The sequence below is a fragment of the Mirounga angustirostris genome, unplaced genomic scaffold (assembly GCF_029215605.1).
Source record: "Mirounga angustirostris isolate CCGP_5_RB_7025 unplaced genomic scaffold, mMirAng1.0.hap1 SCAF_9, whole genome shotgun sequence".
In the NCBI taxonomy this organism is placed as follows: domain Eukaryota; kingdom Metazoa; phylum Chordata; class Mammalia; order Carnivora; family Phocidae; genus Mirounga; species Mirounga angustirostris.
Genome location: NW_026991717.1, coordinates 143,264,915 through 143,289,198, shown reverse-complemented (window position 1 = coordinate 143,289,198; position 24,284 = coordinate 143,264,915). Strand labels below are relative to the sequence as shown.

Genomic DNA, 24,284 nt, shown 5'->3' with positions numbered 1-24,284 from the left:
TGTCCCCAAGTCAAGTGAGACCAGCACCCCAGGCCGAGGCTCCCGGCCTGTCCCGTACGTCAGACAGAGGCGGCGAGTGCCGTCCTCCTGGGAACACCCCCGTGGGGGTCTGCCTGGCTCCGGGGCTTCTTGCCTCGTCGGAAGCTGCAGTCAAGGCCTGAGATATTGGGGCCTCGGTGCTGGAGGCAGGAGGGGCAGCGGAGTCTTCCCACGCGGCCTCCGTGCTGCGTCACGGCGTTGCCACAGGCCGGCAGCTGAAGACCGCGCACATTTATGACCTCCCGGTTTCCATGGATCGGGAGTCCAAGCCCCGCTTAGCTGGGTCCTCTGCCCAGGGTCCTGCAGGCTACAGTCGGGGCGTGAGCCGGGGCTGGGGTCTCATCGCCCGTCCAAGTGGGGAAGGAGCGGCTCGCTCCACTCGGTCCTCGCCCGCTGGATGCCGGGGGCCTCTGCGTCTTGCTGGCCGCCCGCGGTGCCCTGCCGCGGGGCCTCTCTGACCGAGCGGCCACAGCCTAGGCGCTTGCTTCATCCAGCCAGCAAGGAGCGGACTCCCAGCAAGACACGGCGACAGACGTGTTGCACAAACACAGCTGTGATGCTGCGGCCCCTTTGCGCGTTCTATTGCTTACAAGCAAAGACAGGTGTGCCCGCCCCCACGGGGAGGGGGTCACACAGGACACGGGCTCCAGGGGGCAGGGTCGTGAGGGCCATTTTAGAGTCTGTCCGCCGCGGCCCAGAAGGAGTCACGTCAAGGCGCCCCGGAGGGCCTCTTGAGCCTCATCAAGCTGGGTCTCCTGTGGGGGGGTCTGCTTTGGAACGGGCCTTCGAGGCTGCCACTGGGTTGTGGCCACCAGCCCCTCCCGCTGGTGACGGCCACTGGGCCGTTGGCTGTGGTTTTGTCCCAGCACGGCCTGGAGCACGGAGCCCTGCAAGCTCGCGGCGACCGGCCCGGGGACAACGCCGCTGTGGGGCCAGGACCAGAGAGCAGGCTCCCACATGCAGCCCTGGAGAGCACCACGGGGCTGCGACGGCGTCTCCTCCTGACGGGCGTAGCTGCGCAGTCCACGGGCAGGGGATGGGAGCCGTGGTGAGCTGCCACAGCGGCCCCAGGGCTTGGCTCGGCCCAGTGCAGCTCACACACAGACCAGCTCCCAGAGGCGGTGGATGCCTTGCAGGGCTGCATGGGTCCACGGCACCCTCTTCAGACCCTTGCAGGTCTGGGCAGGAGGGCAGGCTGGGCTCAGGGACCTTCTTCACTAACAAGGATGCTGACGGTAGGGGGCCCAATGGCAGCCCATCAGCTCACTCTGGGGCAGAGAGGACTAGGGGGGCAGGGAAGAGGCGCCCCAGGGTGTGGGAGAGCAGGACCCTGGTATGTACTCGATTAGCTCCCTCAGCACCCAGGGTCCCTTGGGCCACTGAGCTGGCCCCAAGCTCCAGCCTAGGTGGGCTCCACAGGTCGGATGGGCTCTGAAGCCTTGGTCAGAAACCAGGAGTCGAGAGAGGCCAAGGCACCTGAGACAGGCTTCTGACCCGGCAGAGGGGCCGGAACCCAGGTGTCCAACAGGATTCAGATCCTGCCTCTGCCGGGCAGGTGCTGGGTGCATCCCAGGACAGGGTCAGCTCCAGCAGGTCTGTATCCAAGTCCCCACCCAGCTTGGGGCCAGCACCCCACCCCCCAACCCCTGGCTCAAAACCAGGTTCTCTCGACTCTGCGCACAGTGCTGACCACTACACATGGTCCTAAGGGCCATACAGCAGCCCTGCACCCGCCTCCCCTCTCCAGGACCCGTGCCCACAGTCCTGGGCCCCCCTGTCCTAGCACCTGCCCCGGCCCCACCCCCCGGTCCCTGTGAGTGGGGACCAGAGCAGGCTTGCCCAGCAGCCTCACAGGGTCAGGGCTGCCGACCTCCAACCCGGGGCCAGGAGCAGTGGATGCAGCCCATGCGGGACTCACACAGACAGGCAGGGAGGTGCTTGTGTATTCTAAAGCCCCCCTTTGTGGGTGGGGATTGTGGGTCGGGGAGGAGCATCCTGGAGGGCTGTCTGGAGGGGGTGGGGTGGAAGAGAGGCTGGTTCGGGGCCTGGGCACAAGCAAGCAGTCTGCACCTGCCAGGAGTTGGGGGGTCCTGGCCCTGAGCAGGGCTTGTGCGGACGGGCAGATTGGAGCCCCAGCAGGGGGACAGCTGGGAGGCGCAGCGGGAGGCGGCATCCACGGGGAGCTGGGGCCAGGGCTCAGACGGAGCTGCACCTCAGCCTTGCCAAGCACAGTCCCGGCCCTGGGCTTGTCCGTCCAGGCGCACGGCATAGCGGGAATCCCAGTCTCGCTCGAACAGGCGGCGCAGCCGCTCCTGCACGGGAAGCACCCCTGGCCGGGTGCTGGAGGCTCTCTGGCTGACCACCAGGCCCACCCCTGAGGTGCTGCTGAAGTAATCTTCCGACCAGTTGGAGGTGCCTGGGGGCGGTAGATGGGGAGGGGTCCCTGGGTGACCGGGCTCCCCCAGGCCCCTCCGCAAGGCCCAGTCGTGAGGCTCAGCTGCGCTCTGGGGACAGAGGGGCACAGTGGCCACCCCGCTGCCAAAAACCCCAGCGGGGGCAGCCCTGCAGAGGCGGGAGGCCCGGCTAGCTCTCCACGCGTGTGGGGCTCCGTCCACGACTTCCCGGGACAGCTGTCCTGACTCAGTGTCCTGAAAACTCAGTGCTCAGGACTTTCGACCTGCCCCGGGTCCTGTGCTGGTCCTTAGAGGTCCCTGTGGACGCTCATGCCCTTCAGCAGCCCCACTGCCCTGAGGGGTCTGTGCTGGGTATAAGAGCAGTGTGCCCTTGAGCACCCTGGCCTGGCCACTGCTTGGGGGGGGTCACGTCCCCCTTCTGTGGGTTTATGTGGCCTCCGTGTGTCACGTGCATGGGCTTGGCACCCCTCAAAGACTCCGGGTCCTGGGGCTGCGCCACCTGGCTGCTCACCTATGTAGGCCGCCTTCTCTGTGACCATGAACTTGCTGTGGTTCACCCTGCTGAATGGGATGTTGGAGTGATTTCCCACCGGCACGATGAAGACTTTCTTGGGGGCACAGAGAGGGAGCTGTCAGGAGGGGAGGAGGGCCACCTCCCCCAGCCCGGCCCGGGGAGCAGGTCCTCACCACATCCACCGAGACACTGGCCGCGGGGTTGCTGAAAGCCTGCAAGGACCGCAGGTCGGGGAACATGCTGGGGTCCGTGTGGGGCCAGCAGCTGACCAGCAGACGCACACGCACACCCCTGTCGAAGGCGGCTGTCCGCAGTGCAGTGTCCAGCACCGGCCAGTACCTGCGGGAGGGTGGGTCAGGGTCCTTGGGCCAACAGGGGCCCTGCCTGCAGGCCGTGGGTGAGCGGGGGTCCCGGCAGGAGAGGAACCGTGCCAGGAGCTGCCCACCGGCACAGTGGATCTCCACCCCCCGGGGTCGCCGGGGTCCTGCCCAGACCCACCTGGCTGGGTGGCTGAAGCGCGTGGTGGGGAAATACTCCATCACCGAGGCGTAGATGAACTCCCTGGCGCCCCCCATCACTGATAGCAGTGCTTCCAGGTCCCGGGTGCGGCCATGCGGGCAGAGCATGGGTGGCGAGGCCTGTCCAGGGAGAGAGGTCCCTGTGACCCCAGCATGCACCCCCCCTCCAGCATGTGGGAACGTGGAGGAAGACAAGAGGTGCTCCCTGGGGAGGTGGGGAGAGAGGGGGAGTGTCTACACAGGGGCCTCGGGGCTGCCCTCGGTCTCGGCAGGGAAGCCTGGAAGCGGCAGCCCGCCCCCCACCCCAGCTCCAGGTTGGCCTGACTTCCTGGATCAAGGCAGCTGGCTGCACCAACAAAGACTTCTGTGTCTGCTCAGGTGCTCAGGCAGGGCCCCCCCGAGGGCCCCCCCAGCTCTGATGCTGGGTCTCCAAAGACCAGCCACTGGGGCAGCTGGAGGGCTGTCTGCTCCCACGCACCAGACGGAGGACCAGCCTGCCCCATCCGCCTTCCCTGCCCGAAGACCCGCAGAACCACTTGATGAGCTGGTCCTCCCCGGTCCTCCCTGGTCCTGAGCTGAAGCCCCCCAGCCCCACCCAACAGGGCGCTTGGAGGCCCCCCTCCCGGGCTGCCTGTTTCCCGTGGATGGCACGTCCTCTCCTAGAGCGGGGTCCGCGCACACCAGCCTGCTGCTGGCCGGGGGACCGCGGCCGGGTCCTGGGCGCTGGCTCCCCAGGCCGTTGCCCTGAGGCCCCGGCGGGCACCACGGCAGGGCACGGCCCTGGGGCTCTGGCAGGCCCCCTCAGCCCCTCTTACGGAGAAGTAGGCAGTGGTGGGCAGCCCGTCAAAGCGGTCCCGGAGGGGCTGGAAGCGGTTGATGTGGGACGAGAAGTTCTGGGGCCAGGCTCTGGGGAGGACCGCCTTTGGCGCCCCCAGGACCCAGTAGGTCTGGAAGGTCTTCTCCAGGTCGAGGGCCAGGCGGCTGCAGTTATAGATGATGGCGCCCAGCTCCTTCACCTGCGGGGGGACAGGGCGGCGGCTGCAGGAGGAGGCCCCTGCCGGGCAGAGCGCGGCCCCCCACACTGGCATCCGCCCACCGCAGAGTCTCCTGCTCGAGTCACAACACACAGTGTGCTCGCGGGAAGCTATGAGGTGGGGGTGCCCAGGGCACCCTGCTCGTCTTGAACACCGTATGCCAGTGATCAAAGCAACGCACGCTTGGTACCACAGAAGTGGAAAGTGCATAAAAGAAAAATCATTCTTCGCGCCCCTGTCCCACGACAGACGCAGCTGCCTTTTCCACCACCTTTCTGGGACTGGTTTTTAATGCATTGCTTTTCCTAAGAGGATCGTGCTTTGCAGTCTGCGTGTTTCCCTGGATAAAGTGGCTGGAACATCTTTGCGTGGGGTTAAATGAGACTCCCCAGGGTGAGCGCAGTGGCCGTGTGGGACTCCGTAACTTCCTGACCCAGGCTCCGGTAACTCGCAGCAGGGTGATGTACCCAAGGCTGCACGGGACATCGGGCCAAGCCCCCGGGAGCGCGGGCAGTGGATGGGCTCCAGGTGGGTCTCCCTTCCCCTGGCTCTGGACTCACCTGCGTCAGGGCCCGCCAGTCCATGTTGGCACTGCCCAGGTAGATGTGCCGTCCATCCACGACCCAGAATTTGGAGTGCAAAACGCCCCCGGTGAGCTTCCTCATAGGCACGAACCGCACCTGGGCACCTGGCCGGGGGTCAGGACCGTGTGGTGAGTTGGCTCTTGGGTACCAGCTTCACAGCGAGCCTGAGTCCTCGCAGTGGGTCTGCTCATTTACCCTCAGGGCGGTCCTGCTAAGCCCAGGCCATCAGCATCCCCACTTTCCAGGTGGGGCAACGGAGGCATGGACTGGCCCAGGACGCCTCGGGGCAGCCCCGCCCCAGAGCCCGGGGTTATAAGGATTGCTCCCCGGCTGAGCTCCCAGCCTGAGCCCACCCACAGGTCAAAGCAGCTGGGCTCAGGGGGCCCCGAGACCACCCTATGCTCTGCCCCATGGAGAACGACCCTCTGGCTCCTTGGAACCAGCCCTGGGCCCCGGTGAACTAGGGGGGCACGGGTGGCCTTTCCAGGCCTGTCCCAGGCAGCTCTGCGCTCCTTCCTTGTCCTGTGGCGCCAGCAGGTCAGGCGCCATGCTTCCCCCCGGGCCCAGGGGCCCAGGCCGGACAGGCACCTACCTTGCGCCGCCAGGACCTGCAGGTCCGTGGAGTTCTTGGCCAATGACTGGCTGTTGGTAGCCACAACCAGGGAAATGTTCTTGTCCAGCAGCTGCTCCAGCTTCTGTAGAAGGGCCTCCCCCTGCAAGGCCAGGCCAGCCATGAGGGGTGACCCCCTGCCAACTAGGAAGGACCCAGACCTCTCCCGGGAGGCCACCCTGCCCACCCACAGCTCACAGAGAGATGGACCCTGGCACCGGATGGGGCGCACGGCCTGCAGCCGTCAAGTCGGGGTGGGGAGGGCCGGGGCATACCAGCCGGGAGGACGAGTCGTTGACCCCAACGTCGGGCCCTGTGAGGGACCAGTAGAAGGAAGCCATGTGGATGCTCTCCTGGGCGGTGTCTAGCAGCTGCAGCCAGGCCTGGGCCAGGGGCCGGGCAGACGGGCGGCCAGCTGCAGAGGGCAGGTCCTGGGGGATGCTCTCCACAAGGACAAGCCTGCAGAGAGAGCCCATGGGGCCTGAGCAGAGCACAGATGCCACCAACCTGCCTCATATCGTCTGCTCTGTGCCCACTGGCCAGGCCGGAGGGGTCGCTGCCGACACGGGGCCCGGGCCCAGGCCCAGGGCGCACGACGGGGAGCCGACTAGACTGGACAGGGCAGGTGTGAGCCCAGCCAGCCCGCTGGGGGCGGTGACACCCAGGGCAGGAGAGCCAGGGAGACAGCAGAGCAGGTTAGGGGCCCAGACCCCGCCCCAATCCCAGGCGGGCCCTCCTGCTCAAGAGCCGTTGCTCTGAGCAGAGATTTGGGTCTGGGCTGCCTACTGGTGGGGAGACCTTTGGAGGCGGCCCAAGCTGACCCCGAGGAAGGGCTGGACCAGGAGGTGGTGGGAGCCCCTCTCGGGCTATGCGGGCCGGCCCATGTGCAGGACTCCCCCCCACAGCAGGAAGCGTGGGAAGGCAGGCGGTCCAGCGCTGGGAACAGCAACGCCACCCCTGCGATGGGAGAGCTGAGAAGCCGCAAGCCTCAGCCCCGGCGGCACCCGGCTTCGCGGCCTTGGCGGAGCCCCCAGGGGGCGGCCTGTGTTTGTTGCAAAGAGCACCCCAAGTCCACCCGACCTCCACCCCCGCCCCCGTCCATCTGGGCCTTGGGGCCAGCCTTCCCGGCTAGCTGCATCTTCCAAGAGGTGGCAGAGGGCCGTGCTTATCCCGCGGGGCAGGTCCAAAGGTGGAAGCTCGCGGAGGGGCAGAGAGCGCGGCCGCCGCCCGGCAGACCTGGCAGGCTCACTCACCGGCACGAGTCCTGCAGCTGCTGCCCGGCCTCCCCTCTCTGGGACCCCCAGGCCAGGCTGGAGCCATGGCCCCCGGACCCGGTGGGCCCTTCCCCGGGGTGCAGCTGGCCACAGGGGGCGGGGAGGTGCACCTGCCACAGGACGTAGGCGAGAGTCACGGCGCCAAGCCACAGCATGGCCAGCATTCCCAGCATCTGCAACTGGAGAAGGGTGTCACCATGGGGTCCTCAGATGGGTGGGCTGGGGTGGCCCCTCCAGTGCTGACGGAGACTGTCCCCGGCTCCCGGGGAGGGCTAGGTATGCTGGGGGGGCAGGTGGGCAAGGGACAGGGGAAGATGGTGCTGATGTGGGGCGGGTCAGGTGGCCTGGGACTGTCCCTCGGGGGCCCCCCGAGACAGGGATTGGAGAATGAGGGCAGCCCTCTGGTCTGGCTGGTTTCGTCCTTGCCACTCTGGTGCGGGGTTCTGCGAGGCTGCAGAGCCCCCTCCCTTGGGCCCCCCATTCTGCCGCGCCGGCCTCTCTGTCCTGTGGGCAGTGGGCCCTGTGGAAAAGGGCCGGGCAGGGGCCACTGATGCTCTCTGCGGAGGTCTCAGCCCTGACAGGGCGACCCGGTGTCACCCACAGTCTCGGGCCCAGCGCCGGGCTTCTCCCCACTGCCCCCTGGGTGGCCTAGCCTGCAGGTGGTGACTCTGTGTGGAGCCTGGAGCTGGTGTGTGTCTGTGTGTCCGTCTGTCCCGGCCCCCGGGCTGTTTTCCCCTCTCTCGGTTTCCCTCTCAGTGGGCATCTGGGTGTCTGAGTCTCGGTTCCTGCTTTTAGCCACATGTGTGGCGAGGCCCAGAGCCATTTCTGCTTTCAGCCGCGTCCTCCGTAAGACCCGTAAAAAGCCACTTCCCTTCCCAGGGCTGGGCCCCCCGCCCGGCCCCCGGCAGCCCCCGCCTGGGATTCTGGACCCCTCGTCCTGGCTGGGAAGGCACGGCGGGGACTGAGCTGGGACCCTTCGCTGTCGTGCGGGGGGCTGGGGAGCCCGAGGTACTGTGTGGGGCTCCCCGCCTGCAGCAGGACGCGGCCCCCTCAGGGCAGTTACTCCCACAGAGAGCTGGAAGCCAGGCGTCTCCCCGTAGTAGCCTCAAATGTCACTGTGGGTGACAGTGGTGCCCCCGAGTTCAGCATGCCCCCCGGGGGGTGCAGCGAGGGGCCTGAGGAGCCAGAACAAGGCCTCGGGCAGAGCGACGGAGCCCCCCCCAAGGGGAGCGAGGGGCCTCACGCTGCTCCCCTTCCTCACAGAAGAGCCACGCTCAGGGGGCTGCCCCCCACCCCGGGGGTTCATCAGGCCTTCGCTGGCTCTCAGAGAGGCGGTCAGTGTGAAGCCCGGGGCTGGGGCTGGTGAAGGGGGCACCAGGGACATCCTTGGACTGGTGCCCCGAGTGTCCCAGGCAGAGGGCAGGTCAGAGCCCCGCAGCCCCCATCTGGGACTGGAGCTGTCCCAGGCACCTCCCCGACCTCCAATGCCCAGAGCACATCCGCTCCTCCTCTTGGTCCCTGGGAACAGCACTGGGGCCGGGGGAGCCCGCCCCCAGGGCAGCCCTAAGGGGCGGCTGTGGAGCTGCTCACGCACTGCAGCCCCGGCAAGCCCGTGGCCCTGGGCTGGGGCCGGCTGTGGGGAGAGCGTGGCCCACTGGCTGCCAGCCGGGACCCTGCAGGCATCAGAGGTCACGGCTGCAGGCGTGGAACTTCCTGCCCTGCGGAACGTGGGGTGAGGCTGCCAGGCCCCGGCTGGGGCAGTCGGCCCGCTGTCAGCTCGCTGGGAGGCCCGGAGGCCTGGTGGTCCCCGTGGCCCAGACTGGAGGAGGACCGGGTGGTTTGTAGGCCCGGCCGGAGGCTCTGTGATCCCCTGGGCCCGGGCTTGCTGGCAGCTGGCTTCCCTGGGGCCTCTGGCCTGGCTCTCCCACCCGGCCCCGGGCTCCCTGGACTCACCTCTGGGGGTCGTGCCTTGGTGTGCATCTCGCTCCAGACACAGACTGCAGGCCCTCGGCTCTCTGTGCGGGCAGCAGGCTCCGGTGATTGCCTCCACCCCTAGCCCACCTGCCTCCTCTCTGCAGCCTGCTGCTTCCTCTTCTGGCCACTTCCTCTTCGTCCCGAGTACCTCCCTCTGCACCCCGGACAGACAGACATCTGGAGCTGGGTGGGCCAGCCAGAGGGTGGGGCTGGGAACTTTCACCTCCAGAGAAAATCTCTCTCCCTGGCCCCATCTCCCAAGGTGGAGGCATTCTCTAGCCACAGGCCCGGGTGTCGGTTGGGCTCAGTGTAAGCAAGAGACCAAAGGAGCCTTGGCTTGAACAGGATTGTTCGTTTCTCTCTCATGCTAACCAGGTTCAGGGGCCGGTGGCCTAGAGACTGTATTTGCTTCACAGCAGTGGGGGGCCGGGTCCCTCCAGGTCCCTCCTCAGGAATCCTAGCTCCCAATACCTAGGGTTGACTAGCAGCCTCGTGGCCCCACAATGGCTGCTGGAGGTCAGCCATCAGCTCTGTGTTCCCAGGAGCATAGTTCTGGCTTCCCTTAGTCTGTTCAGGCTGCTATAACAAAACACCATGGACTGGGCGCCTTGTAAATAGCAGACATTTGCTCCTCACAGCTCTGGGGGCTGGGAGTGCAAGGTCAAGGCCCCGGCAGGTTGGGTCCTGGTTCTCTCCTTGCTGTGTCCCCCCAAGAGGGAAGGGCTGGGGGCTCTCCGGGGGCTCTTTCATAAGGCACTAATCCCATCACAAGGGCTCCACCCGTCTGACCTGGCCACCTCCTGGAGGTCCACCTCCCCTCCCCACGGAGTCTCTGCTCCTCTTCCCTGCTCCCGGGCGCTGGGAGTGAGGCAGAGATGGCTCATCCTGCAGGAACGCCATCTGGGGGCGGCAGGGACCACAGGTCCTGCTGACTCTCAGCTCCCCAACGAGTGAGTGATGCTACATCTGACTGTTAGAAAAATGTGCTTCCGGCCTTGCTCCCAGCAAGCACCCAGGGCTAATGCTCAGCGCCTTGCAGATTCCTGGTTCCTTATCAGCCTGCGCCTGGGGGGCGCAGACCACTGGTTTCCTGCGTTATTCCCTCTGCATTTGCCTGGCCAACAGCCTTCGGTAAGAAGTTTCCAACTCAGCCGAAACATTACAAGGGCTGTCTTTCTTTTCTTGCTTTTTAATTTTATTATCCACCTTCCCCTGTTTTATCGAGATGTAACTGACATATAACATATTGGTTTCCAGGGTACAACATAACTAACGATCGAGATTTGTATATACTGCAAAATGACCACCATGAGGGGTTCGGTTAACAGCCGTCACCTCACAGGAACGTTTAAGACGTGCTCTCTTGGCAGCTTCCCAGGATACAGCACCGCGCTCACCGCATTGCCCATCCCATCCCAGGACCCCCAGATGACGGAAGGTGTGTCCTCACGACCCCTCGCGTTCTCCCCCCTCCCCCACCCCCGGCACCTGCCAGTCCGTTCTCTGTATCTGTGAACTCGGTTTTTTCAGATTCCACACCTGGAAGTGATCATACGGTATTTGTCTTTCTCTCACTCAGCTCGCTTCACAGTATGCCCTCCAGGTCTACCCACGCGGCAGGATTTCTTTCTTTTTTATGGTTGAGTAGTATTCCACCGTGTGTGTGAATACACACCACACCTTCTTCACCCATCCGTCTGCTGATGGACACGTGCGTCGTCCTCACGTCTCAGCTGCTGTGGATCACGCCGCAGTGGACATGGGAGTGCACGTCTTGCTCAGGGACCACAGCAAGCTTTTCTTCCCTGCTTTGGGTTTGTACTTATATCTCTTCTCTCTTACATGGAAACTTTTGGTTCCTAACATTAAAATAATTACTTACTAGCTTTGGCTTATAACAGGTTTAACACAATTTCCAAGTAACAATTCTAATATCACTACAAACAATAATACTACGAACTGAAATTTAAGACTTCTCTGCAAGGGTTTTCTTGCTGTTGTATCTGACCAAGGATGTGAAAATCAAGCACCGTGTTCTTTTTTTTTTTTTTTAAGATTTTATTTATTTATTTGACAGAGAGAGAGATAGTAAGAGCAGGAACACAAGCAGGGGGAGCAGGAGAGGGAGAAGCAGGCTTCCCGCCGAGCAGGGAGCCCGATGCGGGACTCGATCCCAGGACTCTGGGATCATGACCTGAGCCGAAGGCAGACGCTTAACGACTGAGCCACCCAGGCGCCCCCAAGCACCATGTTCTAAAGTCAGTCTTTTAAAACCAAAGCGAGAGGCATCACGATGCCTGACTTCCAGCTCTATTACAAAGCTGTCATCGTCAAGACAGCATGGTACAGGCACAAAAACAGACACATAGATCAATGGAACAGAATAGAGAGCCCAGAAATGGACCCTCAACTCTATGGTCAAATAATCTTCGACCAAGCAGGAAAGAATATCCAATGGAAAAAAATCTCTTCAATAAGTGGTGCTTGGAAAACTGGACAGCCACATGCAGAAGAATGAAACTTGGCCATTCTCTAACGCCATACACAAAGATAAACTCAAAATGGATGAAAGACCTCAATGTGAGACGGGATTCCATCAAAAGCAGCAACCTCTTCGACATCGGCCGCAGCAACTTCTTGCTCAACACGTCTCCAAAGGCAAGGGAAATAAAAGCAAAAATGAACTATTGGGACTCCATCAAGATAAAAATCTTCTACGCAAGCAAAGGAAACAGTCAACAAAACTAAAATGCAACCCACTGAATGGGAAAAGATATTTGCAAATGACACTACAGATAAAGGGCTTGTTTCCAAAGATCTATAAAGAACTTCTCAAACTCAACACACAAAGAACAAAGAATCCTGTCAAGAAATGGGCAGAAGACAGACACTTCTCCAAAGAAGACATATAAATGGCTAACAGATGCATGAAAAAATGTTCAACATCATTAGCCATCAGGGAAATACAAATCAAAACCACACTGAGATACCACTCTACACCCGTTAGAATGGCTAAAATTAACAAGACGGGAAGCAACGATGTTGGTGAGGATGCGGAGAAAGGGGAACCCTCTTACACTGTTGGTGGGAATGCAAGCTGGTGCAGCCACTCTGGAAAACAGTATGGAGGGTCCTCAAGATGTTAAAAATAGAACTACCCTATGACCCAGCAATTGCACTACTTGGTATTTACCCCAAAGATACAGATGTAGTGAAAAGAAGGGGTACGTGCACCCCAATGTAGGGTATTATGCTAAGCAAAATAAGCCAGAGAAAGATAATTATCATATGATCTCACTCATATGTGAAATTTAAGAAACAAAACAGATGAACATAGGGGAAGGGAGGGGAAAATAAGATAAGATGAAATCAGAGAGGGAGGCAAACCATAAGAGACTCTTATCATAGAAAACAAACTGAGGGTTGCTGGAGGGAGGTGGGGGGATGGGGTAACCGGGTGATGGGCATTAAGGAGGGCATGTGAGGTAATGAGCACTGGGTGTTATATGCAATGGATGAATCACTAAATTCTACCCCTGAAACTAATAATACACCCTATGTTAACTAACTTGAATTTAAATAAAATTTTCAAAGAAGAAAAGAAAGAAAGTCCGTGTTCTTCCCCAGGTGAGCATCTACCTGGAACGGGTTATTGGGTAAGGCACGAGACCCGTTTTCCTGGTGGATAATTAGGAGTCCTCTTGTTCTGTTCTGCTGGCTCTGTGTTTATCAAGTCTCCAGATGTGTGTGGGTCTTCCTTGTCTCTTCCGCTGATGTGCTCACCCTGGCGCCCAAGCGGCCCTGCCCCATCCCCGGGGCGCCCGCGAAGGCGCCGGGACCGGTAGACCAGTCCCTCCCCTTCACTAGGACCACCGCGTGCTTCGTACACATCCATCGAGATCACCCTATATTTTCCTCCTTGAATCTGTTAATGAAGTAAATCAGGGATTTTCTCAGGTTAAATTAACCTTGGGGTCCTGGGATAGCCCCGTAAGAACCGTGACCTACATTGCGTGCGGTTGGATTGGCTTCGGCAGTAAGGGATTTCCAGTTGTACATCTGTGCTCACAACTCCCGCTGGTGACATGTCGTGTTTCCCTTCATGCGTCACCTGGTCTTGGTATTTAAATATATTAGAGTCCTAGGGGCGCCTGGGTGGCTCAGTCAGTTAAGCCTCCAACTCTTGATTTCTGCTCAGGTCATGATCTCACGGTCATGAGATCCAGCCCACACTGGGCTCCACACTGGACATGGAGCCTTCTCAAGATTTTCTCTCTCTCCCTCTGCCCCTACCCCACCACTTGAGCTCTCTTTCTCTCTCTCAAAAAAAAAAAAAAATTATATTAGAGTCCTAGAATGAATTGGGTATGCACCCTTTTATTCCTGTATTTTGAACTTTGTAAAACAGGCTAAAATACTCTTTTTTAATTTTGGTGGAGCATGGAAATCTTAGATCGTTTACATCTTTGTGGGAAGATTGTAAATTATGAATTCAATTTCCTTAATGGTTATAGGACCGTTCAGGCTCTCTGTTTCTCTGAGAGCCAACTTTGGCAAATCACATTTTTCTAGGAATGTGTCCTTTTGTTTAACGTTGCAAGCTGTCTTGACAAAGGTTATTCACGATGCTTGCCTTCCTAGCCGTTCACTCGGGCACGTCCACAGGGATGACCCCTTTGCGTTCCTCAGACTGGCTTTGTGCCTCTTATCTTTCTTCCTCGGTCACTGGAGATCTTGCCAGAATTTTGGCGATTTTATTTTTTTTTCCAAGAAATCAACTTTTATATTTTTTGTTTTCTGTTATGGTTCCATTTTAAATTTGTTCCCGTTTTTCACCTTTATTACATCCATTCTTCGACTTCCCGTCATATGTTTCTGTGGCTATTTTTCTGCCTTAAGCTGTGTGTTTGGCTCTAATTTCCAGCTGTTCCTTTGCTGCTACAAAGTGCCTAAGGGATCCGTTTTCTGCAGATCTCTGCTTCCGCTGTGCCCCATGATCTCCTATGTGACTTGGCCGGTATTTACTTCTGAGTATTTTACATTTTTTACTGTTTTTTCTTTTACCTGTGAATGATCTGGAAATCTGGTTTAGGGGCACCCGGCTGGCTCGGTTGTTGGAGTGTGTGACTCTTGATCTCAGGGTCGTTTGTTCAAGCCCCATGTTGGCTGTAGAGATTACTTAAAAATAAAATCTTAAAAGAAAAAAAAAAGAAATCTGGTTTAAGATTTCCGAGTGTACGTGAAGCTCTTTCTTCATCACTGATTCCTAGTTTAATCGAGTTTGGGTTAGAAAACAAGGCCCGCGCCGCACTGTATCTTTAACGTTGGTCAAGAACAGGCCTCGTGTGCACATGTGTGCTCAGGATCTGTAAACGTGTTTGGAAAGAACGCACAGCCTCCGCTGGGGAGGGTCTGGGGTCTAGATCCATCTTTGAATCCAGCTCAGGGATGTGCTTTCAAATCTTATACATCACTTATTAATGTTTCGTCTCCGTGGCCCAGGAATGACTGGGAGACTGTGCCAGTCTGTGGATTCCCACGCACACTCCTGCTTCCCGCGGTGAAGTCTGCACTTCCCGTGTCTCTGCTTCCCCCGACTAAACCACCTGTCACCATGCTCTCACTTTCCCTCGTAACAGCTTCTGTCTTAAAGTCTATGTCGTCCGATTTTAATTTAGTTTAAATTTGTGTGGCTTTTTAAAAATATCCTTCTACCTTAGGTTGATGTGCATTCTTGAATTTCAGGTCTGTGTCTAGTAAGTAACAGAGCTGGAATTTAATTTTTTATTTTTTTATTTTTTTAAGATTTTTATTTATTTATTTGACAGAGAGAGACAGTGAGGGAGGGAACACAAGCAGGGGGAGTGGCAGAGGGAGAAGCAGTTTTCCCAAGGAGCAGGGAGCCCGATGCGCGGCTCGATCCTGGGACCTGCGATCACGACCTGAGCCAAGCTGAAGGCAGACACTTTTAAATTTTATTTATTTATTTATTTATTTGAGAGAGAGAGAATGAGAGACAGAGAGCATGAGAGGGAGGAGGGTCAGAGGGAGAAGCAGACCCCCTGCCGAGCAGGGAGCCTGATGCGGGACTCGATCCCGGGACTCCAGGATCATGACCTGAGCCGAAGGCGGTCGCTTAACCGACTGAGCCACCCAGGCGCCCTGAAGGCAGACACTTAACGACTGAGCCACCCAGGCGCCCCTCCAGGCACAGAATTCTTGATAGACAGTTATTTTCCCTGGAATCCGAGGTCCTTAGGGTCCTGTTATTGCTGAGAACTGCCATCATTCCTGTGTAAGGGATTTCTTTACTCTGTGGTTGTTTTTAAAACCTTCTCCTTGTCTGTGGTGTTCTTCACTGTTACTAGGGTGTAGCTAGGTGGCTTCCTTTTTTTTTTTAAGTTTATTTATTTAAGTCATCTCTACACCCAATGCAGAGCTCGAACTCATGACCCCGAGATCAAGAGTCACACACTGTATGGACTGAGCCAGCCGGGCGCCACCAACAGTTTCCTTTCCTGATCCCGTGTGGCACACACCGCGTGTGCTTCCCGTGCCTACGGAGCGTGTTCGCCGGCTTGCTGGAGCTCCTGCAGCGCAGAGCTGCGCCTCGGCGGCTCACACAGCAGGCATTTACTGTCCCAGCCTTGGAGGCTGGAAGGGCCAGTCCCCCCGGGCTCGTTGTTCCTTCTGTCTAGAGCTTAGAAGGATGCGGGGGCAAGGTTTCTGAGTTAGACCGAGGAAAGAAGGAGCTGACACCGAGTCCCGAGACCCAGAAGGTCCCCTTTATGATGAAGCCGCCCCCCAGGTGACCCCTGATGCTCCCACATCTTCAGGGGTGCGGTCCGACTCCCTGTTTTAATCGTGTCCTTGCAGGTGAGGTCTGGCAGGACCCCACACGTGTGGGAAAGGTTTATGGTTATTATCCTCACAGCCGGCACGGGACCCCAGGGCAGCGCGGGGCTTGGGCACAGGCGGAGGGGGCAGCTGGGAGCACTGCTTGCCCGCGGTTTCTGCGGGAAGGAGAGCGGGGCCAGGGAGCAGCCTTAGGCTACGCATGCCCCTGGGGAGTCCGTGAGCCTGTGTTCCCTGCGGTGTGAATGCGGAGCTTACAACTCTCTCAAGGCTCCTGGTGTCCATCGTGAGGACCAGTTTGCTTGGGGCTGATTGTAATAAAACATCAGTTTATAGAAATGACAAGAATGGCTAATTCACTGCAGCCCCCTGGTCCGGTGTGGCCTCTCCACAAGTCCGTGGGCTGCACACCGGGCTGCTCCCATGAGCACGTCATCTGCTTCACCCCACGTCTACCCATGGGCCCCCTTCACACAACAGAGTTTGTTTCCTTTTGTTTTTTACCCAAAGCGGAGGTGGACACCAACAGGTTTCCGCAAGTTCATTCGCCGGCAAGTGGGTTGTCCACCTTTGGGTGCTGACGGGGAGAGTGGTCCTCGATCACTCCCAGCATTGGGCAGACCCCCCAGTGTCGGGCAGGCCCCCCCAGCTGGGGCAGAACCCCCAGCATCACACAGATCCCCCAGTGTCGGGCAGGCCCCCCAGTGTCGGGCAGGCCCCCCAACATCGGGTGAACCTCCAGCATCATGCAGATCTCCCAGCATTGGGCAGGTCCCCCAATGTCGGGCAGGTCCCCCAGCATCGGGCGAACCCCCAGCTGAGGCAGAACCCCCGGCATCAGGCAGACCAGGGCCTAACCGGGCCTCACCGAGCTGCAACCGTGGCCCCAGTCCAGCCAAGGCGTGCTCCGTGGAGTCTGACAAAGCATTTGCGTGCGTTTTCGTCATCCTTTATCCACGTCTTGCTCTTCGAAGTCCTGAATCCACCACGTGGCTGGAAGCAAACTCCCTCGTCTTCCCCTCCCTGGCTGGCCACCCTGGCATCTAACGGGAGGCTGGGCTTTGAGCCTGCTGCTAAGTGTTCTCTCCACCCTCTGAACAAAAGGAACTGTGCTTCCAACAACTGCCTCGGGGATTCTGTTCATTTACCTCTGGGGTGCCAGCCCCCCTTTTCTGGGATGCTCCCCAGTCATTGTCATGGTCTCCTGCTCAGGGGCTACTGAGATGTGCCACCCATTTCCCGGTCTCTTCACTCGGTGGGCTTGCACATCCCTCCTTCTCCAAGCTCCCATCCTTCCTGGATTCTTGCATCCCGGCTGGGAAAGCAGGAAAGCTCGAGGCTTCACCGTCCGAGAATGTCTCTCCCTCACTCTGGAATGACGGTTTAGCTGGGTGACAATTCTCTTCCAGTCGCTGAAGGTCCCGACCTCGGACGCGGCTCCCCGTGGAGGAATGGGCGTCCGTCCACCTGCTGTCCCTCTGAAGGCTGCTTCTCTTACCTCCCCGTTTGCTTTGAAGGTTTTCTCTCTGTCTTGGGTCTTCTGGGTTTCAGCGTGGCGTGTCCAGGTGAGGATGGTTCTCATCCACCCACCTTGGGGCTTGGAGCTCTTAAAGTGGAGGATTCATGCCTGTGATCATTTCTAGAACATTCTCAGCCGTTATCTCTTTGGCTACGGCCTCTGCCTATTTTCTGTATCCTCACATTGTGAAACTCAGGCGAAGTGTGTGCTGAGCTTCTACACCCCGCGTCCTGTGCCTCCGACTCCCCTGCTGCAGGTCTTCACCTCAACCTTTGCATCCTGCTGACGTCCAGCCGCCTCAGGTGCGTCTTTAGCTCTGTTTACTAGCTGCTCGGCATTCTCTGAGGTTTCCATTTCTGACCGCAGGTTTTTTACTCCCACCCAGAGCCTGGGAAAGAGATGAGCTTCCCTGCTCTCTCCCGGGCCCTGGGTAGGGTTCTCTTACCCTTCTCCCTGTGCGTACAGCCTTGAGGACACTCAGCTCTGAGCAGGATTCGTAATTTCACCTCTGCTCCTGCTGGGCACGAGTCCTCTGTCCTGAGTGCGTGTGGACAGACAAAAAGTAACAAAATTGGTAGACCCCAGCAAGACTGAGCAAGAGAGAGGGAAGGTATGAATCACCACTATTTAGGGTGAAAATGAGAGCACGGAAACAGGTCCCACAGACACTAAAAAGAAAGCAAGAGAATATTATGAACAATTTTATGTTAATACATTCACTTTCCATTCCTCATTACTGTTTTGAATTCTTACTGCAGTATAATGTACACATGTTGGAGGGTGCAGATTTTCTGGTGTACAGAGCTGATGTGGGGAACAGAGCTGGATTGGGGAACAGAGCTGGATTGGGGAACAGAGCTGGCGTGGGGAACAGAGCTGGCGTGGGGAACAGAGCTGGATTGGGGAACAGAGCTGGTGTGGGGAACAGAGCTGGCATGGGGAACAGAGCTGGCGTGGGGAACAGAGCTGGATTGGGGAACAGAGCTGGATTGGGGAACAGAGCTGGATTGGGGAACAGAGCTGGCGTGGGGAACAGAGCTGGCGTGGGGAACAGAGCTGGATTGGGGAACAGAGCTGGTGTGGGGAACAGAGCTGGCGTGGGGAACAGAGCTGGCGTAGGGAACAGAGCTGGATTGGGGAACAGAGCTGGATTGGGGAACAGAGCTGGCGTGGGGAACAGAGCTGGCGTGGGAAACAGAGCTGGATTGGGGAACAGAGCTGGCATAGGGAACAGAGCTGGCGTGGGGAACAGAGCTGGATTGGGGAACAGAGCTGGATTGGGGAACAGAGCTGGCGTGGGGAACAGAGCTGGCGTGGGGAACAGAACTGGATTGGGGAACAGAGCTGGATTGGGGACAGAGCTGGCGTGGGGAACAGAGCTGGCGTGGGGAACAGAGCTGGCGTGGGGAACAGAGCTGGATTGGGGAACAGAGCTGGTGTGGGGAACAGAGCTGCATTGGGGAACAGAGCTGGATTGGGGAACAGAGCTGGCGTGGGGAACAGAGCTGCATTGGGGAACAGAGCTGGCGTGGGGAACAGAGCTGGCGTGGGGAACAGAGGTGGCGTGGGGAACAGAGCTGCATTGGGGAACAGAGCTGCATTGGGGAACAGAGCTGGACTGGGGAACAGAGCTGCATTGGGGAACAGAGCTGCATTGGGGAACAGAACTGGCGTGGGGAACAGACCTGCATTGGGGAACAGAGCTGGTGTGGGGAACAGAGCTGCATTGGGGAACAGAGCTGGATTGGGGAACAGAGCTGCATTGGGGAACAGAGCTGGCGTGGGGAACAGAGCTGGATTGGGGAACAGAGCTGGATTGGGGAACAGAGCTGGCGTGGGGAACAGAGCTGGCGTGGGGAACAGAGCTGGCGTGGGGAACAGAGCTGGATTGGGGAACAGAGCTGGATTGGGGAACAGAGCTGGATTGGGGAACAGAGCTGGCGTGGGGAACAGAGCTGGCGTGGGGAACAGAGCTGGATTGGGGAACAGAGCTGGTGTGGGGAACAGAGCTGGTGTGGGGAACAGAGCTGGATTGGGGAACAGAGCTGGCGTGGGGAACAGAGCTGCATTGGGGAACAGAGCTGCATTGGGGAACAGAGCTGGCGTGGGGAACAGAGGTGGCGTGGGGAACAGAGCTGGATTGGGGAACAGAGCTGCATTGGGGAACAGAGCTGGATTGGGGAACAGAGCTGGCGTGGGGAACAGAGCTGGCGTGGGGAACAGAGCTGGATTGGGGAACAGAGCTGGTGTGGGGAACAGAGCTGGTGTGGGGAACAGAGCTGCATTGGGGAAGAGAGCTGGATTGGGGAAGAGAGCTGGCGTGGGGAACAGAGCTGGCACGGGGAACAGAGCTGGCGTGGGGAACAGAGCTGGTGTGGGGAACAGAGCTGGTGTGGGGAACAGAGCTGGATTGGGGAACAGAGCTGCATTGGGGAACAGAGCTGGTGTGGGGAACAGAGCTGGAGTGGGGAACAGAGCTGGAGTGGGGAACAGAGCTGGCGTGGGGAACAGAGCTGGCGTGGGGAACAGAGCTGATGTGGGGAACAGAGCTGGCGTGGGGAACAGAGCTGGATTGGGGAACAGAGCTGGCGTGGGGAACAGAGGTGGCGTGGGGAACAGAGCTGGATTGGGGAACAGAGCTGCATTGGGGAACAGAGCTGGATTGGGGAACAGAGCTGCATTGGGGAACAGAGCTGGATTGGGGAACAGAGCTGGCGTGGGGAACAGAGCTGCATTGGGGAACAGAGCTGGTGTGGGGAACAGAGCTGGTGTGGGGAACAGAGCTGGATTGGGGAACAGAGCTGGTGTGGGGAACAGAGCTGCATTGGGGAACAGAGCTGGATTGGGGAACAGAGCTGGTGTGGGGAACAGAGCTGCATTGGGGAACAGAGCTGGTGTGGGGAACAGAGCTGGATTGGGGAACAGAGCTTGCGTGGGGAACAGAGCTGGCGTGGGGAACAGAGCTGGCGTGGGGAACAGAGCTGGATTGGGGAACAGAGCTGGCGTGGGGAACAGAGCTGGCGTGGGAAACAGAGCTGCACTGGGGAACAGAGCTGGATTGGGGAACAGAGCTGGATTGGGGAACAGAGCTGGCGTGGGGAACAGAGCTGGCGTGGGGAACAGAGCTGGTGTGGGGAACAGAGCTGGATTGGGGAACAGAGCTGGTGTGGGAAACAGAGCTGGTGTGGGGAACAGAGCTGGATTGGGGAACAGAGCTGGCGTGGGGAACAGAGCTGCATTGGGGAACAGAGCTGCATTGGGGAACAGAGCTGGCGTGGGGAACAGAGCTGCACTGGGGAACAGAGCTGGATTGGGGAACAGAGCTGCATTGGGGAACAGAGCTGGTGTGGGGAACAGAGCTGGTGTGGGGAACAGAGCTGGCGTGGGGAACAGAGCTGCACTGGGGAACAGAGCTGGATTGGGGAACAGAGCTAGTGTGGAGAACAGAGCTGGATTGGGGAACAGAGCTGGATTGGGGAACAGAGCTGGCATGGGGAATAGAGCTGCACTGGGGAACAGAGCTGGATTGGGGAACAGAGCTGGTGTGGGGAACAGCGCTGGATTGGGGAACAAAGCTGGATTGGGGAACAGAGCTGCTTTGGGGAACAGAGCTAGCGTGGGGAACAGAGCTGGGGTGGGGAACAGAGCTGCACTGGGGGACAGAGCTGCTTTGGGGAACAGAGCTAGTGTGGGGAACAGAGCTGGATTGGGGAACAGAGCTGGTGTGGGGAACAGAGCTGCATTGGGGAACAGAGCTGGATTGGGGAACAGAGCTGCTTTGGGGAACAGAGCTAGCATGGGGAACAGAGCTGCATTGGGGAACAGAGCTGGTGTGGGGAACAGAGCTGCATTGGGGAACAGAGCTGCTTTGGGGAACAGAGGTGGCGTGGGGAACAGAGATGGCGTGGGGAACAGAGGTGGCGTGGGGAACAGAGCTGGCCTGGGGAACAGAGCTGGCGTGGGGAACAGAGCTGGCGTGGGGAACAGAGCTAGCATGGGGAACAGAGCTGGTGTGGGGAACAGAGTTGGATTGGGGAACAGAGCTGGATTGGGGAACAGAGCTGCATTGGGGAACAGAGGTGGTGTGGGGAACAGAGGTGGTGTGGGGAACAGAGGTGGTGTGGGGAACAGAGCTGCATTGAGGAACACAGCTGGTGTGGGGAACAGAGCTAGCGTGGGGAACAGAGCTGGATTGGGGAACAGAGCTGGACTGGGGAACAGAGCTGGCATGGGGAACAGAGCTGGCGTGGGGAACAGAGCGGATACCAGGGACTCCTGTGCTGTGGTCGAGAGGCCTGGAGAACAGGGTCTGTGGCAGCTCGCCTTGTGGGCTGACAGCAGGCTGAACACTTTCCCCAGCCCACTTGTCCAGCTCCTCTGGGTCCTCCCTGCAGCTGGAGTTGGGGGATGCGACCCTGCCCCCCGCCAGGGTCTAAGACCGGAGGCCCTAGGCACTCAGCGGTGTGACGTCACCACAGCCCTGGTGTCAAGTTGGGCATGCTCCAAAGCCATGAACCGCGGGGAGGAATTGGAAGGAGCTGTGGCTCGGCAATCGGTGCCCAGGCCCCTCGGCTGGTACATGTCTGCAGAACAGCCTACCTGAGGGTGCTTCTGGTCGTCCTGTCCTTGAATGTTGGAATAAAATAACTTCTCTTTTGAGGAGCAACGTCTGAAACTTCCCTGCTGCTTTCTCGCCCACAGCACCCCCTGGTGGCAAGGTCTGGGCATTGCAGCATGCCTGGTCTGGGGGAAAAATGGGATTTCCCGGCGAATGAAAGGAGACCCCGCGGGCCAAGCATCCCCACCCCAGACACCAACGGTGGAGAAAGGAGCTCAAGGTAACAGACGCCGGGATCTTGCCATGTGATAGAATGATTTATTAGAACAAATTCCATGACAACTCATATAAAATAACCGTTTTCTGAAAGACATCCATGAGACCACCTGAGGACACACATACAGAAGTACCTCCAAGAAGCCAGACAAATAAGTTACCGATCCCAAGTCGAAGGCTGGAAGGGGGAGGAACAGGAATTTGTGAATAAAAAAACGTGTACGGCAATCACTGAGGGTGGGTGCATGAGAATGGCCACTGTTCGTTTCCAGGGGACAGGCTGTGGGCAACTGTGTGGGGCATGCAGGAGGCCGGAGGGGCCCAGCGCCGCCTCCGTGTGGACACAGCAGGCTCGAGGGGCGGGGTTCCGGCAGGGAGCCCACCACCACTCACACACATACGTAAACATCACAGGGGGGGCACAGGACCCATGCACGCAACTCCACGTCAGCTAAATGTAAACACAGAGACACACATCACCCGTGGCGGCCCGGACTCACACCCACTGGCCCCGGGCCCCATCCCGCAATCGCCACTCACAGAGGTACCAGGCACGGTGCAGAGCGACCCGCCCCCACCTGCCACAGCCCACGGGCTCTTTGGCTTAGAGGCTCCAGAAACATCCCCCCTGCCCCGGCGGGGGGGTGCTCTGCCCACCCGGCATGTTCCCCGCTGAAAGAACCCTGAGAAGGCAAGACTGTCCCTGGGGGCCCCTCCCTGCCCCCCACCCCCACCCCCCACGGGACCAGGAGCACAGCAGCCTGCAGGGCCCCGAGCTGGCTGCAGACACCCCAGGAATGCCCACAGCATCAGGCAGGACGGGGGTGAGGGCTGGGGGAGCGGGTGCGGCCCAGGGAGCTTCTGGAAGCCTGGTTTCCCGCCCCCTCGATCTAGTGCCCCCCTCCCTCCCCCAGCCCCCAGCCCAGGACCGCAGGAAGCCAAGTGCAGGAGCCCGGCCTCCGTGGCTGGGCGGGGCCGCCCCACGCTGTGGACACGCGCCTGGGCGAGCCGTGAGCCTGGGCGCACGTGTCCGGCATGGGCGTGCCTGCGTGCTCGGCCCGCGTGGCCGCAGCCTGCACGCACAGTGGGCTTGGCAGTTGCATTGGCACCCAAGGCTTGAAGTAGTGGGGTTCCGCCCCAAACGCCTCCACAGGCCACATCCCCGCCCCAGGCCCCCGACCCCGGGGCAGCGGGGAGCCGCCCGGCCCTCGGCAGAACTGGCTGCGAGTGCGCTGGCCGGGGGCACCCTGCCCTCGGGTCCCGGGGCTTCAGCAGCCCCTCCCGGCTCTGTGTTTGGCACTGAATGACCGCCCCCACCCCCGGCCCAGCCCCTCTTCCTCCGCCTGGCCCCCGCCCGCACACAGGGATGGGACACGTAAGCCCACGGGAGCCCTCAGCAGAACAGCCGCCCCAACACAAGAGGCGGGGTGAGGGCCTTCCAGGCCCGGGGGCTGCTGCAGTGGCCCAAGCCCCTCTTTCCTTAAAAGCTAAAGACAGAAATAACAGCAGTGGGGAGGAGGCGGGGTACACACCTGTGACGCCGGCCCTTGGCGGAGGCCACAGCAGGAGCTGGGCCAGGAGGCCAGCGGGGGTGGCCACAGGGGCTGGGCCGTCCAGCTGGGGCGCCGGCTGGGAGCTAGGGAGGGCTGTGGGCACAGAGGCACCTGCCCACAGGGTTATGGCACGTGGGGGTCTGTGGCGAACGGTCCGCAGCCGGGAAGGGCCGTGGCGGCAGACAAGGGGCCGGAGGTGCTGGACCCAGGGCACGTGGAGGCCGCCCCGGCCCCGGCCGCCTAGATCAGGAACCTCTCGGCATCGGGGAGGAAGTCGGGCAGGAAGGCAGGGTCCGGGAGGCCCGGGGACCCGCAGTTCGCCCGCTGTGGGAAGCTCCTCAGAGGCAGGGCCGAGGGGGGCGAGGATGGGCTCTGGGCAGCCGGCCGGCCTTTCCCCAGCTGGGCCGAGCCCGCGGAGCCCCGGTTCCCGGTCAGCAGGTCCAGGTTCCCGCTGGGGTCCACGATGGCGTTGATGACTGCAGGGGCGGGGAGGGTCAGGCCGGCTGGCGGGTCCTTCCTGCCTCCCAGCCCACCCCGGGGTCCCTCTGCTGGTGCCTCCGGC

General features: G+C 59.9%; 3 protein-coding genes across 11 annotated transcripts in view; all 3 read right to left on the bottom strand.

Annotated features, from left to right (window-relative positions):
* Positions 1 to 235: 235 nt before the first annotated feature.
* PLD4 (phospholipase D family member 4) lies at positions 236 to 9,092 on the bottom strand. Its single transcript, XM_045901641.3, has 10 exons — positions 8,941 to 9,092; positions 6,967 to 7,166; positions 5,989 to 6,172; positions 5,696 to 5,816; positions 5,080 to 5,207; positions 4,301 to 4,501; positions 3,466 to 3,605; positions 3,141 to 3,306; positions 2,965 to 3,061; positions 236 to 2,455 (listed from the first exon to the last, which is right to left on the bottom strand). Exons 1-10 carry the CDS (start codon positions 8,965 to 8,967, stop codon positions 2,253 to 2,255), a joined length of 1,467 nt encoding a protein of 488 aa, XP_045757597.2. The 5' UTR covers positions 8,968 to 9,092; the 3' UTR covers positions 236 to 2,252.
* Positions 9,093 to 14,810: 5,718 nt separating this feature from the next.
* The window catches only part of CEP170B (centrosomal protein 170B), a 35,578-nt gene continuing 26,104 nt past the window's right edge, over positions 14,811 to 24,284 (bottom strand). For 8 of the 9 annotated variants that reach the window (XM_064571686.1, XM_064571685.1, XM_064571687.1 and 5 more), the window contains one exon: positions 22,190 to 24,198. In XM_064571686.1, coding sequence (XP_064427756.1) covers positions 23,963 to 24,198 — 236 coding nt within the window. In that variant the 3' untranslated portion in view covers positions 22,190 to 23,962. Of the gene's footprint in view, positions 18,004 to 21,934; positions 22,079 to 22,189; positions 24,199 to 24,284 lie in introns of those variants that run through there. The other variant, XR_010405346.1, reaches the window with a different exon arrangement.
* On the bottom strand, positions 15,519 to 22,691 carry LOC135361663 (uncharacterized). The gene is made up of 5 exons (XM_064571761.1): positions 22,670 to 22,691; positions 22,331 to 22,347; positions 20,804 to 21,767; positions 15,894 to 15,974; positions 15,519 to 15,661 (listed from the first exon to the last, which is right to left on the bottom strand). Exons 1-5 carry the CDS (start codon positions 22,689 to 22,691, stop codon positions 15,519 to 15,521), a joined length of 1,227 nt encoding a protein of 408 aa, XP_064427831.1.